The sequence below is a fragment of the Pristis pectinata genome, chromosome 19 (assembly GCF_009764475.1).
Source record: "Pristis pectinata isolate sPriPec2 chromosome 19, sPriPec2.1.pri, whole genome shotgun sequence".
Lineage (NCBI taxonomy): Eukaryota > Metazoa > Chordata > Chondrichthyes > Rhinopristiformes > Pristidae > Pristis > Pristis pectinata.
Genome location: NC_067423.1, coordinates 19,499,056 through 19,513,843, shown reverse-complemented (window position 1 = coordinate 19,513,843; position 14,788 = coordinate 19,499,056). Strand labels below are relative to the sequence as shown.

The following is a 14,788-nucleotide window of genomic DNA, read 5'->3' as shown; positions in this document are numbered from 1 at the left end:
TCCACTTTCTAACCCAATCCCCATAACATGCAAAAGATCTCTCAATCTCAGCCTTGCGCATTCTTAACCTCTGAGCAATCACAATGCTCTATTTATGGAGGACTAAAAGTAGAATGGAAGGGAGAACTCCCTCCTGCTGATCTGAGGAAAAATTACACAGTCCTTGAGGTGAAAAAGGTTCCAAGCCCCTTCTTACTGAGGTAATAAATAAGACTCTGTTGGTTTCAACTTCCAAATAGTGGAGCCAATTTTAATGGGCCACTTGGTATAAAACCTGTGGCAGTGATCTAGAAATGACTTTTATCCTCTTTTACCAGTGAGTTGATAAATAAAATCCTGTCAGAACTGGGCAGACAGCTGCTAGTTAGAATCTGATGTTGGTGTCCGAATAACTGCAAAAAAAACTGGTAGACTGGTTTTGAAAAAGAGGATGGTTGACAGATATTGCACAAAATCCAAAGGGTTTGTTGAAGAGGAGCCACACTGACTGCCCCTTAACCAGTAACCAAAAATAAATTTACTTAAAAGCCATCACTCTGATTGCATGCCAAGCAGCTTACCTAGGGTATTATTCATCAATCATACAATTCAAATTTAATTTTCCTCTTTTGAAGAACTACATGTATAAAGGCAGATTTGCTTATGGTTCTTCAGTTTTACCAATCACAGAATTAACTGACTCTTGTTCAAATTAAACTTACGTGAATCAAGAAAGATTTGCTATTAAGCAAATTTGAAAACTGATTGAGAGCCACATCCACTGTCTGTCGCCTTGCCTCTGGAATGTCCAGTTTACCAGTTATCATCACATCATTTTCTCCATCCTTTGATGGCAAGAAGAAGACACGATCTGTGTAGGTCTTATAATCCAGAAAGGGAATGCCAACATCGTTTACGTCATTTGAGTGATCTTCCATTTCAGTCACAAGATCTGGAAAAGTGAGAAGAAAATTATTTTTCCCCCCCCAAAGGAAAAAAGAACCACAGGTTTACCAATTTAATTCTTAAGTACTCTTCTGCTGTTTTCACTTGAAAATCAGTATCACTGCAGATAACATTAATGCACATTGATTAAAAAAACATTGATACACAAGATCTCTCTTGGCCCAACACAACGCAATCATGAAGAAGGCACACCAGTGGCTCTACTTCATTATAAGTTTGAGAAGATTTGGTACGTCACCAGAGACTCTTACAAATTTCTACAGATGTACTGTGGAAAGCATTCTGGCTGGTTGCATCATTGCCTGGTATGGAGGCTCCAATGCGTAGGATCTAAAGACGCTACAGAGGGTTGTACACTCAGACAGCTCCATCACAGACACAACCCTCCCCAACGTCGAGGACATCTTCAAGAGGTGGCGCCTCAAGAAGGTGGCATCCATCATTAAGGACCCTCACCACCCAGGACATGCCCTGTTCATGTTACTACTATTAGGGAGGTGGTCCAGGAGCCTGAAGACACACATTCAATGTTTAGGGAATAGCTTTTTCCCCTCCACCATTAGACTTCTGAACGGTCCATGAACACTACCTCACTATTCCTCTTTATTTGTTTTTGTAACTTGCAGTAATTTTTATGCCTTTATGTCTTGCACTGTACCGCTGCCACAAAACAAATTTCACAACATATGTCAGTGATAATAAACTTGATTCTGAAGTTTGAGAGTTTATGAGGTCAGCTTGCAGCAGTGGAGAAGACTAGAATGAGACAGGTGAGTGAGAATTTACAGGTTTAGGTCACAAAGATTGCATTAGGACCCCCCTATAATCATCACTGACTGGTTCAAAGATGGTTGCAAGCAAAGTAGGAACATTCACGTCACAACCTGTCAACCTGTTGATCTGCCTGTGAATCCTTCTGCTACTTTACCCTATTCTCCAAGGGAAGAGTGTGAAGATACAAATGAAAACAAACTTGACAGGTGAATCAGGGATGGGAAAACAGATGTGACATTATCTAGACCCACTTATATGATACAGCACTTTGCAATAACCATCAGAAGCCAAAGCATTTTTTTTACCAGTGAATTCTTTCTTGCATCGATCTCTCACACTTTCCTCAAGGCTCTCCAGTTGCAGTTGAATCTTCTTGTACTCCCGTTCTGCTTGTTGGCTCTTACGCCTAAAACATAAACAATCACACTTTAACTGAAACCTCCTTCTCCTTTGTTACAATATACTCCTGGTTTAAATTTGGAGTTATTTACTTTGATGGAATATTGTTCTATGAACAAAATATTTTGCTTCTGCTTCTGATCTACTTTACACTACCAACTTGCTTTCAAATCAGGCAGCTCATGCTAGGGCAGATTAGATGTCAGATGTAACAAACATTATAATATGATTTTGGAAGAGAAACACTTGGTTATCACGCTGTAAGTAACTCAATGGGCTGTGACCAAACTAGATTTAGTTAGAGTAAGAGCATCAATAGCACATCAAGCTCAAATTGCTGCCAGGCACTTGTGATGTCTGGTGACTTATGAAGCATTAATAATTTAAGTAGCATTTACTTTTTTTTTATTGTTTGTTCACAGCTGGTGAGTCATCAGCTTGTTGGTAGCATTCCCATTTGAGAACCAGGAGGTACAGTTTCAAACCTCTGTCCTGACAGTCCAGGTGGTTTTTGTTTGTTTTGGGGGGGGGGGGGGGGGGGGGTGGAGTTGGGAGGAACTGGAGCTGGATTGACATTCAGTGGAATGCTTGGGTACAGTCGATGCAGGTTTTCCCTGTAAATTCCATGAACTGTGCAGTCCCACAGGACTTTGCACTAGAACCATCAGTGGCTGGTACAAAGATAGCTGTGAACATGGAAGGAGTACTCATGTTGCAGCCTGTCACCTATTGATCTTCCTGTGAATCTCCAGGGGAAGTGTGAAGTTACAAATAAAAACAAACTTGGCAGGTGAGCCAAGGATAAGGAGGCTGATGTGACATGAGTGGTAATGGATACATGGAAAGCAAATTCATGCCATTACAATTTTTTTTGAATATACAGTGGAAATATAAAACTGCACATTACATAACAAGAAATGGCATCTTACACTCTCTTTCCAACCTCATCCTCTTGCACTGTTCCAGTGAAATTTAATGCAGTCCTCAGCAACAGCATCTAATCTTTCCATGAGGCATGTTACAGCTTTCCAAACTACAGAATTCAACAATCTCAGATCATAACTAACATTTATTCCCATTTTTCCACAGCAACTATTGGTAATGATTCTGCCATTCTTATTTACAGATTATCTAAACTAATATCTTTCCTATATGTCCCATTATCTTCACCTTTTGCAACATCGTCCCTTTCTTGCACTCAATCACACCATCCCCCCTTTCTCCTGATTCCATACTTCCTTTATCTGCCTTACTTTTCCAGTTCTGAAACAATGGTTCTCTCTCCACAGATACTGCCCGACCTGCTGAACATGGCCAACATTCTTCTTTAGATTTACAGCAATTACAGTATTTTATTTGCATTATTTGAGAGCAAAAACAACTTTGGTTTGTGAACTATTAGAAAACTAATGCATACCAGTTTCCATTCTGTGTTGCTGCTTTCACATTACTCCATGCTTTTGAAATGAGATGGCTATCAGCCTACAGATATTAATCAAACCCCAGGACTAACCTGTTGTACTTTAATAAAACAGAAAATGTTCAGTATACCTGTAGCAGTAAACAGAGATACCGATAATCAACACCATTGGAATCAGTATAAGTGGCAAAATTAAACCTAGAGGCAGCTCTGCAGGAGTGTCATATTTTACTTTTCCCAGCATGTAGTCACGGTATCCCATTTTAACCTGGCAAGAAAAGAACAGTTTCCAGTATATATTTTATTGCACTTAATGTAGTTAGCAACAAAATAAAAGATTGCTTAAGTTGAACTTCTTCAAAAGGGCAGGAATAGCAATCAACTAGCTTCTGTTCTTCCTTCGGAAGTGCAAAATAAAATTAAAAACAATTGAGTTAGATTTTGAGAGTCCAGCCATGGGATTGCAGCCCTAAACAAAATGCTGGGGGTAACAGGACTCTGTTGTCAGCAGCAAACTAGAGTTCAATAAAATAATTGGCATTCAAATCGACACATCTTCTAGTGAAACAAATCCCATGGCCTTGCTTACAGAAAAATAAAAATCTTTTTATTCCTTCATTTATTTTTCAGGATCTGAGTCTCGCTGGCAAGGCCAGAATTTATTGCTCATCCCTAGTTTTCCCTGAGAAGGTTGTGGTGAGCCACCTAGAGTGGTAGCACCTATGCCACAACCACAGGATGTGTATTTCTCCAGTCACTCTCAAAATCTCTTATATCTTTCCATTCATGTTTTTTCAACCTTCTCTGCTTTAGAAGTATTAATCTGTGGGGATGGGTCATTTTTTTTTAAGTTAGTTTTGATTGTATACTCTATATGCAAAAAGCACATGTATTGTGTTGTGAAGCCCATTCCATTTCACAGTTTTAGCACACTATATTTTCAAGGAACACACAGAATCTGGCCTTTTTGTAGAAGGCAGCATTAAAAGTTTATCCTACTGTTTTCAGCCAGGTACAGGCACTGTCATAGTTGGTCAGCATTAAATCCCACTAATCTTCACCTATTCCAGGAGCATACAATTTATCTAACCTGAATAACCAATTAGATTACCAATTCTACTATTAGTACAGTGACAGAAGATAAATCATGGTTTTTTTTAGGACGGTTACAATTTATTAACCTTGACTTGAACTGAATTACTAGAACAACTGAAAATACATACCACAAATTCTGGAAGGTCATCATTTGTGTCCCTCTTTACCCTTTTGGGTGGTGGTTGTTTCTCTGGGGGGGTACATACAAAATCTTTCACAGAAAGTGTTGTAACTTTACATTCTTCTGTTCCAATATATGCTTTCACTTCTTCTGCTGTCATTGCATAATTTAGACCATTTCCCTAAAATATTAAACAGTGGAAAATTTTGTTGGGGAACAAGTGAAATTTATTCAAGCTGACCTCAACCCGAGCCAAGAATACAATCTTCGTCCTTCATTTTACAGTCTTTGTGTAGAATGCACATTGGCCTCAATACAAATCCTCCCACAATGTGTGGGAATGAGTCAAGACAGATTAAAAATACAAAACACATTTCCACCTAATTGCATGCACAACCACTGCCTTTCTTATGGTGCTGGGAGGGCAGGGCAGTTCATTCATACACTTAAAGGGGAGGGGTCACATGTAGTTGAAATTCACTGCTACTGTTCAGGTTTTCCAGGGGTCAGGTAACTGGGCAGGAGCTACGAGCTTTACATGTTTCCAGCATTCCTTTGTGGCTTATGAGGAGGAAGCTATTGGTTTTCAACCTGCCCACTGTGTCATCTACCCAGAGCCTACCCTACCCCTTCTGATTGCTGGAGCCCTTCCCAAGCACTTCCTGTTGGTGGTTTCCCCTTCAGCCATAAGCCTGGCTGTCAATTTGGTTGACTGCTGAGAGTGAAACAGAACAAAAGTTAGTTACAATTCTCCACCCCCAGTTGCTTTCAACCTCCTGGCATTCTTCTGCGCTAGTATTACACGATTATAAATAAATGAATTATAAATACATAATAGCAGAGTGCACAACTAATAAAGCTGCTGCCTCAGAGCTCCAGCAACCTGGATTCAATCTTGACCTACGCTGCTGTCTGTGTAGAGCTTGCATGTTTTCCTTGTGACCATATGAGTCTCCCCTGGGTGCTTTGGTTCCTTCCTACATTCCAGACATGCAGGTTGATGGGTTAGTTGGCCACTGCAAGTTGCCCTGAATATGTCGGTGAATGTTGTGTTCTGGAATGCACGACAGGAATGCAGGGAGAGAGGAAAAAAAAGAGGGATCAGTTTAGAACTAGTGCAAAAAGATGCTTGCAGGTCCATGTGGATTTGGTGGGCCGAACGGCTTGTTTCGGTGCTGTATGACTCTACATCTCTTCAAATTACATTAACAAACAAACAATATGTGCATAAGAAAAGGGGAAGGCTGCTTGCAAAGGATAATAGGTGACATTCAAGTCTGAAGCTCGGTGCTACAGTGACGAGCATGGCTGAAAGAACTGTACACCTGCATTTAAATAGGATTTCTTGGAGACATGAAAGATGCTGTCAGTGTTTCACTGTCAATGAATTGATTTTGAAGGGCAACCACCTGCAGTGTAGGCTGCCATGGCAATAACTTGCAGAGTGAGGCCTCATAAATAGCAATGAAAAAAATGACCAATTACTTAGCTTTGGTGGCACTGGCTGATTCATGAATATCAGCCAGAATGCAGAACTCATTGTTTTCCCTTGAAAAATCAACATTGTTTTTATATTTATTCCTAGATGGGCAAAGTTGGTATAATATCCCATCCCTAAGGCAGCAAGTTTGCTAACACCGCACTTTGTCAATGTTGTACCACAGTGTTAAGACAAATTTAACTGTATCAAGACTAAAGACCCTCACCTCAATTATTAATTTTGTTTAATTTTCAAAATTTGAGTGAATGACATGACAGGATTAGCTGAATTAGAAAATGAAAAGGTTATAATTAAACAGGGATGTCAGAAACAGTGAGGCTGCATTTCAGAATGGCATTCTGATGCCTGGCTGTTGAGCAGTTTATCTTTAGCAACCACCTGTCAGCGTGCTGGTCCTATCTAGTTTTGCAGTCATATTTCAATCATATATCACAGGCAAGTTTCAGGCTCAAATTGGGCAATGTCTGGACCCTGTGTAAGTGAATGAAATTACTGGCAATGTGTAAGGAACTGCTGAGGGTTAAGCTTTGGTAACAAAAATGTGAGGAACAATAACTGCAAAGGCATCAACCTATTTTAGCCAAGTACTGGGGTAATAGAATATTCCAAACACGGATGTGACTATGTAAGTAAGGATGGGATAAATAATGAATTGGTGAAAAGCAGCTACGCCTGCCACTTGTGGGCAACCTCTCACTGTAACAAGCTGCTACAGGCAGAGGAAAGAATTTGAAGATGCATTGGAATTGACCGTTGTTGTGATTAAAATTTCAGCCCTAGTCAACATTAGTCATATTTGTGCAAGATATAGCAGTGATATTGATCTGGCTGTCTGTTGACAGAATGCTTAAGTAGCCACTTCTGTATGGACGCTACCAAGGAGGTTCCCTAATCTGATAATGCTGTAACGTATTGATGAATTTCATACTGTATGATTCTTTAAGTGTTTTCCTGAAAAGTGTACTCAAGCAGCTTTAGACACCCATTTCATCAGGATGACTGGAATGACAGGAAATTGAATGGACATTTGACTTGCACAATGGAGGACTAACTTTGGTAAAACTTAATTGCAAACTGTCAGAAATTTCTGCTGTGACTCCATAACCAAACTAGAAACTTGGATGAGCTAAGTGAATGAAGATCAGATAAAAGAACCTCCAGCTATTTCAGGGATAAAATATGTCCATTTAACATTCAGTAATTGAATGAAACTAAACTGGAAAATCTATATCAGTAACTGCGAGTACGAGTTAATACAAAAGGACAATACAAAACAAAAGGGATTATATTGTAATGTAAAAATAGCAAGCAAAACAAAAAGAAAAACACATTAAAGCCCAGAACTACTTACCTTTACAAAAATTGGTGGTTGTTTGAGAACAAGAACACCAAGTGGAAAACTTTCAAAGTGTGGATCCATTACATAACTAAGGGATATCTTTTCTTTAAAATTGTCTAATATGATGAAGATAAAAAATTGCTCCTGATTTGCAGGAGGTGAGGGGAAGATGAGCATTGTATTATTGGAATTCTTTAATGCTTCTGTTTCATTCTGCAAGAGAAAAAGAGTGATTTCTTCCTTCCAAATACTAACTGCAGCATTGACAATACATGTGATGATAGTGAAGCAAGTTATTATCCATTTTCCACTGAATTGCCAAAGAATACTTACATTGTTTGATTTTGTAACAGCAGCAAATTTTAGTAATACTGTGATGATGTCAAATATACACAGCAGGTTCAGCTGAATCAAAACACTGCTGGTGTTTTGACCTTTGACCACTGTTCTACAGATACAAGCACACCATCAGATCTAATTCTGCACTGGAGGGTCAGACTGACTGCCCCAGATCAATCAATCTATAAATATTTAAAATTTTTGAGAGTATGCATTACGTGTGAAGGCAACAAGCCCTGCACCCCACACAGCCTCCTCAGCAACATAGAAAGGAACAGACTAAATTCATGCTGCTTTTCTGATCAGGCACCAATCTGCAAACTTGCCTTATTCAAACACCACAGATTCAACATAGCCGTAAGAGCTGAAAAAAATCATGTACAGGGGCTCCCAGGTTATGAATGACCTGACTTACAGAAATCTGACCACACAAATTCTCCCATACATTTTAAAGCAGTTTTCAAGGTAGTAATAATAATAAAAAAATGTTTTGTGGTATTCATTACAGACTGAATACAGTAGATATTCCATTAGTTTAATTATGGGCAGTGTTAAGTAAACATTCAATGAATTGCAATTATGGGCAACTATATGAAGAGCGATACAAACGTGTAGCCCTAGAAAACTGATGTTTCTGACCTATGGAGAAATCAATTTACAGACAGTTCTCAGGAGTGAATCCTATGTAACCCAGGGCTCATCTACCCTAGACAATTCTTCTGTCTGCAAGTGGCTTTTTCCCCACTCATATTAATTAACAAGCTATTAGAAGTCACGCATATATTATAAAGGAATAGGACTTAAATTATACTGTGGTTGTTTTGTGACCCATTCACAAAAGACTTTACAACTAATTAGGTATGATCACTGTTGTTCAGTGGAGAAATTTGAAACCAATGTGCACAGCAAGGTCCCACAGCCTTCCAAAATGTGTATAACCAGATTATCTCTGACACTGTTGGAGGAATAAATAACACTAAGGAAACTGGGAGAACATCCATACTCCTCTTTAGTAATGCCATGGCACCCTTTAAATTCACCCAATATATGTTCAAGTTTCTGAAGCTGGGTTGAATATCAACCAGCAAAATCAATCAAGTCCCAGTGGAGATTCTCTGGCAACCACACTAACTTAACTCACTGGTCTAGGAGTTGGAGTCAAGAAGTATTGACTATTGGTTTTCTCCTCACCCAGCATACTCACATACTTCACAAAAGCATAATAATGCCTTCCCATTTTCTGAAAAATGATGTTTTAGTTGCTGTTTATCTTCTTTTTAGGCAGCTCTTGGGATTGAGGATGATTTGCGTCTGCTTAGGTTTTATGGATTCTCAGCTGGTTGTTAAGACCGATTTGAGATCCTGCATCATCCATAAGTGGAGCAGGACATGCCTTTCTGGGTGGGTGAGTGGCTCATTTGTGAGGTGGTGAACTCTTTCTGCTATTTACACTGAACTTCTGTGTAATCAAGACACAAGGACTTAAGGCTATCAGTGCCACCCCAAGTAATGCTTCTCCGCTTTGAAAGGTCATGGCCCAGACATTCCCATGAGAGGATGAGGATGCTACATTCCTTCCACCTACCACCCAAGGTGGCTTTGAGGACATTTTGAACCTTTTCCTCAGTTTGCCTGCAACTAATCTCTTCCTGTGACAGAGGTTTGAATGGAGTCTTTGTTTCAGGAACCAGGTTGCAAGCACACAAAAGGTATGACCGGCCCAATGGAGCTGACCGAGTGTAATTAGAGCCTTCAGGGAAGTTGGCTTGGGAGGAGAACATTGATGTTGGACTGCCGGTCTTGTTTGTAGATTTGAAGGATTTTGTGGATGAAATGTTGGTGGTATCAGGCTTTGAGGTGCTCACATCACGGAAGCAAGCAAGGGGGCAGAAGTCACTGCCTCCTGGTGAATCTCAAGTTTTGTGCTGGTTTTAAGACCAAGGGTGTGCTGATGCACTTAAGGTGATGGTGTATCTCATCATTAATCTCAAACTTCACTGAGAGTTGCCTCTCAAGTTATGGAAACTTGTTCAACTTATCCAGGGTTTCAGAGGACAATGTTGTTTGGGAGTGCTAGGTTGGTAGACGACCTTTGTTTTGAAGATGGCAAGTGAAGTGCCCATTCTTTCATATGCTTCACTGATGGACCTGGTGCATGACTGAACATGTGCAAACACAGGGTTGTCTGTTTACTACAGCATGACTACTGAAGTTGGGGCCACCTTGATGGTGAAGTAGAGGCAATGTAGGTTGTCTCAAGGCTACAGCAATGCCTCGGTGCTCTTATTTTTCTCACTGCATTTCTGCAGCACATCTCCAAAAAGCCTTCTGCTTGAGTACAGGACAAATGGAATCTGTTCAACCCACGTCATCTGCACATGGACGGTCAAGCCCACTAATACGACAGATATCGATCTAATTAGTTGAAAGACATGAGAAACTGCAGGTGCTGCAATCTGGAGCAACAATCAAAAAGCTGGAAGAACCCAGTGGTCAGGCAGCATCTATGGAGGGAAATGGACAATTGACAGAAGGGTCTTGACCCAAAGTTGACTGTCCGTTTTCCTCCATAGATGCTGCCTGACCCATTGAGTTCCTCCAGCTTTTTGTGTGTTGATCTAATTAGCTGGTGGGCAGTCATTCACATCTTGCAAGTACAGCAAGAAACAAACAATACATTCTGAAAGGAAATGCAAATTAGAGCTCTCGTGTTTTATACTTGGGAATTTCATACAATAAATAAATTAATCAGCCATGGATCCAATTTCAGTAGGCTATATTATAAATGTTAACATCTCAAATAATTTCTCAGCTATTTTTAGTTAATTTTACTTTTATTTCTTGAAAGTGGCTACATGTCAGTGCTAATAAAAAACAAACATTACCTTATGTTCAAGTAATCCATCAATCCTTCCATCTTTCCTAACTTCCACTCTCATGACACGTTTTTGTACAGCATCAAATCCTTTTCCAATCACTGTGATGTTTCGGCCTCCACTACATCAAGAAGGCAATAAAAAAATTTAGTACAATCTTATTTATTTTGCTTAACATTCTTTAAAAAAGCAGTGAACATTCATGTCAGAGACATGCATGAGAACATAGCAAGGTTTAAAAAAAATGAAAATGCTATGTTGGCTTAATCTTAAATTATGAGAACAATTTTAATGAAAACAGAGATTCGGGGAAGACAATATATTTGGTTGAGAGTAATAGAAAGGAAGATCAATTCATCTTCAAGGAAGGCAACTGATAAATATTCAAGGACTAAAATTAAATCAACTATGTCTATGTAAATAAATTGTAGGACTATTGTTCGGTATGGTGATTTTTATGTTAAGAAGTTGCAGTGGCTTAGCATTCATCATCATTACTAAACCATCCAAGTTTAACTGGGTTTCTCTTTACACCTTTTGAGTTGAGGAAAGAAGGTTCAAAAATTCACTTCACATCTGATATTAACTGTGTAATATACATTTAAAGTTCCTACAGAGTGAACTGTACAAGTTATTCACTCACTGGAGCAGCACAAATCAAAGGTTATACACTTTTTGGGCAGTATTCGATTGCTCTGCATCCAAGTTCTGTGGGATTATACCACAAATTCTCACAGGGGTGAAGCAAAGCTGTCTGGAAAGCAGTTCTGCTGAGATACATGTGCTCTATCGGTCAAATTTCACATTAGCAAGAGGTGAAGAAACATCTGGCTTCTTCCAAAATGAAAACAGTAAAGTGAGCAGTCTCAGCTCCTCACTGCGCTCAATTTAAACTGAACAAACAAAAGAGTGAAATGCTTTCTTGATATGGCCTCTCAGTTTTTGGCTTTATTGTGATCAAACTCACATCATTGGCTGTACTTGAAAGTTTGACGACTCTTTCATATCTTTTTGCATCTGAAATCATTTGGCATTGATAAATTAATGGAATTTCAACTGTCACTGAGATGGTTTTAAAAAAAACATTTTTCAGAATCTCAGCATTTCTGGAAGATCAGATTTATTGTCCATCCCTAATCACCCCTGAGAAGGTGTCAGCGGGTCATTTTCTAGAACAGCTGCTGTCGAGAAGGGAGTTCCAGGACTATTCACCAAGGATAGTATAGAAGATTGCCAAAGGATACAATGGGATCAGCTGCAGATATGGGCAGAGAACAGGTAGATGGAGTTTAACCTGGCCAAATGTGAGGTGTTGATCTTTGGGAGATCAAATGTAAATGGGCAGTACACTGTTACTGGCAAGACCCTTAACAGTGTTGATGTACAGAGGGATCTTGGGGTCCAAGTCCATAGCTCCCTGAAAGTGGCTATACAGGTTGACAGGGTGGTAAAGAAGGCATAGGGCATGCTTGCCTTTATTAGTCCAGGAACTGAATTCAAGAGTCGGGAAGTTATGTTGCAGCTTTATAAAACTCTAGCTAGGCTGCATCTGGAGTATTGCATTCAATTCTGGTTGCCCCATTATGGGAAGGATGTGGAGGCTTTGTTGAGGGTGCAGAAGAGGTTTACCAGTATGCTGCCTGGATTAGAGGGCATATGCTAAAAGGAGAGGTTAAACAAACTTGGGATGTTTTCTCGGTGGTAGTGAAGGCAAATACGATAGAGGCATTTAAGAGGCTCTTAGATAGGCATGTGAATGTGCAGAGAATGGAGGGAAATGGACAGAGGGATATGTCAGCAGAAGGGATTAGTTTAGTTAGGGATTTAATTACTAGTTTAATTAGTGCAGCACGACATCGTGGGCCAAAGGGTCAGTTCTTGTATGTTCAGAGCGGTCTATGGACTGAGCCCTGGGCAATGGGATTAATACAGAAGGGTGCACACTGTTTGGTGTGGACGAGTTGGGCTGAATGGCCCATTTCATAGATGCTTCATGATTCTACGATTTTATTATTTAGAATTATTATCTATTATTTCCAGAGACAAAGGACCAGCAAATAAAAGTTAGGATGAGGCATGATTTGGAGGGGAACCTGCAAGCCAAGGTGTTCCCCTGCACTTACTCCCCTCATCCTTTTTTGTGGCAGAGGTTGTCAGAGTAACTGAGATGAGTAATTGTAATGCATTTTCTAGGTGGTACACACAGCAGCCACTGTGAGCAAAGGGTAGAGGGAATTAATGCTTGAGGTAGTGATGGGCTACCAATCAGACTGCTTTGTTTTAAGTGCTGCTTGATAGCACTGGCAACACCACCTACCCTCAGTTTACTACTTTTTGTGAACACAGCAATACCTAAACAATTTCCACATTATCAGACAAGTGCCAGCATTGTAATTGTACTGATGTAGCCTTGCTAGAAATGCAGCTAGTTCTGAAAAAAGGGTGTTCTGTACTTCAGCTGAGATGTTGTCTGATTCATTAGCTTTTGCTGTATCCAGTGCCCTCAGCTGTGTCCTAACAACATGTGGGACAAAATAAATTAGCTGAAGGCTGGCACTTACAGTGGTGGGGCTCTCAGGAGGAAGCCCAGACAGTGCATCCTTTCAGTACTTCTGACTGAACATGGTGGCAAATGCTTCAGCCTTGCCTTTAATACTTACATACTGGGTTCTAACTTGCTACGGTTGGAGATGTTCTTTGAGCTTCCACCTCCTATTAGCTGTTTAATTGGCTTCCATTGTTCATGACAAGATGTGGTATGGCTACTGCTAGGAATTATTCTGGAGTTATGAAATTATGGATAGTATAATTATGGATTAATTAAAATGAGAACCAGTCTTCAGGAAATAAAACGTGTTCACAATTTAACTTCAACTGATATTTTAAGTCTATTGAAACCAATCATTGGGTGTGGGACATACTAATTCTGTACCATTGACACTAGGCAGGGGAAGACAAAAGATAAATGTTCATGTTAATTGGGTTCATTGAAAACTTCAGAATGAAATCAGGGATGACATTAAGTGGCCATCTCCTATATTAACAAATCATTAAAGGCATATCCCTGCCACTTAATGCACAGCTCAGGACAGGTCTGTTTTGCTATTCATATTTTGGCTAGTTGTACATTCAGGAAGCCATCCCTCAATACAGTGACAAAAGAGGTATATTTTGGGTGTCTGGAGTTTGTGCTCGGAAGCTTTCGAAACAGACACCAGTATTGAATATTCAAATTCGTTCTGCTAGTTGGGATGTGCTACCACTGTAAATACGTATTCTGCAAATTTACCTGCCAATATTCAAAATTTTAAAGTAGGTGATTATAGCTATTGAAACTGTAGTTAATAGTTCATTGTTGTCTTTGTGCTCATACAGTATAACACATTGTGTCAGGTGAGCGAGATTCTCTTAGGCTCTCTCCAGAAGATCTGCTGTGTGAATAAAGACCTCTCTACCTCCCATTTACAGCTTCCATATGGCTTAGTTTTGTCAGTCACAACAACTACATCAAGGCAGCAGTATTTGATTCAGTATGGCATCAAAGAGCCCTAGAAAAATTGGTCAGTTGGCATTGTGGGAAAGCACACTAAATCTTGTAATAGTACCTCTCGCATGTTGGGCTGTTCAGATCCACTGGTTGCAAGATTGCTTAGCTCTGTGTATTGTATGCTGTTTAGCATGTACGTAGCCACGTATTGCAGCTTCACCAAGTTGACACCTCATATCCATATGTGATGCTGCTCCCAGCATGTCCTTCTGAACACTGCATTGAACCAGGGTTGATCCCCAAATTGATGGGAGTGGGAAAGAGGGATATGCCAGGCTATGAAGTTACAGGTTGTAGTGGTGTAAATTCCTGCTGCTACTAATGTTCCACGGCACCTTGTGACACCCAGTTTTCACTTGCTAGATCTCTTTTGAGTCCATCCTATTTATCTCAATTGCAGTGCCACACAACACCAAGGGTGTCCTTGGTGCG

The 14,788-nt window shown here is 39.9% G+C and overlaps 1 protein-coding gene across 1 annotated transcript in view; it reads right to left on the bottom strand.

Annotated features, from left to right (window-relative positions):
• The window catches only part of LOC127580559 (plexin-B2-like), a 196,837-nt gene that overhangs the window by 25,839 nt on the left and 156,210 nt on the right, over positions 1–14,788 (bottom strand). Inside the window, exons 18-23 of the mRNA XM_052034145.1 lie at positions 10,819–10,930; positions 7,607–7,807; positions 4,762–4,935; positions 3,670–3,806; positions 2,025–2,125; positions 702–931 (exon numbers count right to left, since the gene is read on the bottom strand). Coding sequence (XP_051890105.1) covers positions 702–931; positions 2,025–2,125; positions 3,670–3,806; positions 4,762–4,935; positions 7,607–7,807; positions 10,819–10,930 — 955 coding nt within the window. The remainder of the gene's footprint in view (positions 1–701; positions 932–2,024; positions 2,126–3,669; positions 3,807–4,761; positions 4,936–7,606; positions 7,808–10,818; positions 10,931–14,788) is intronic.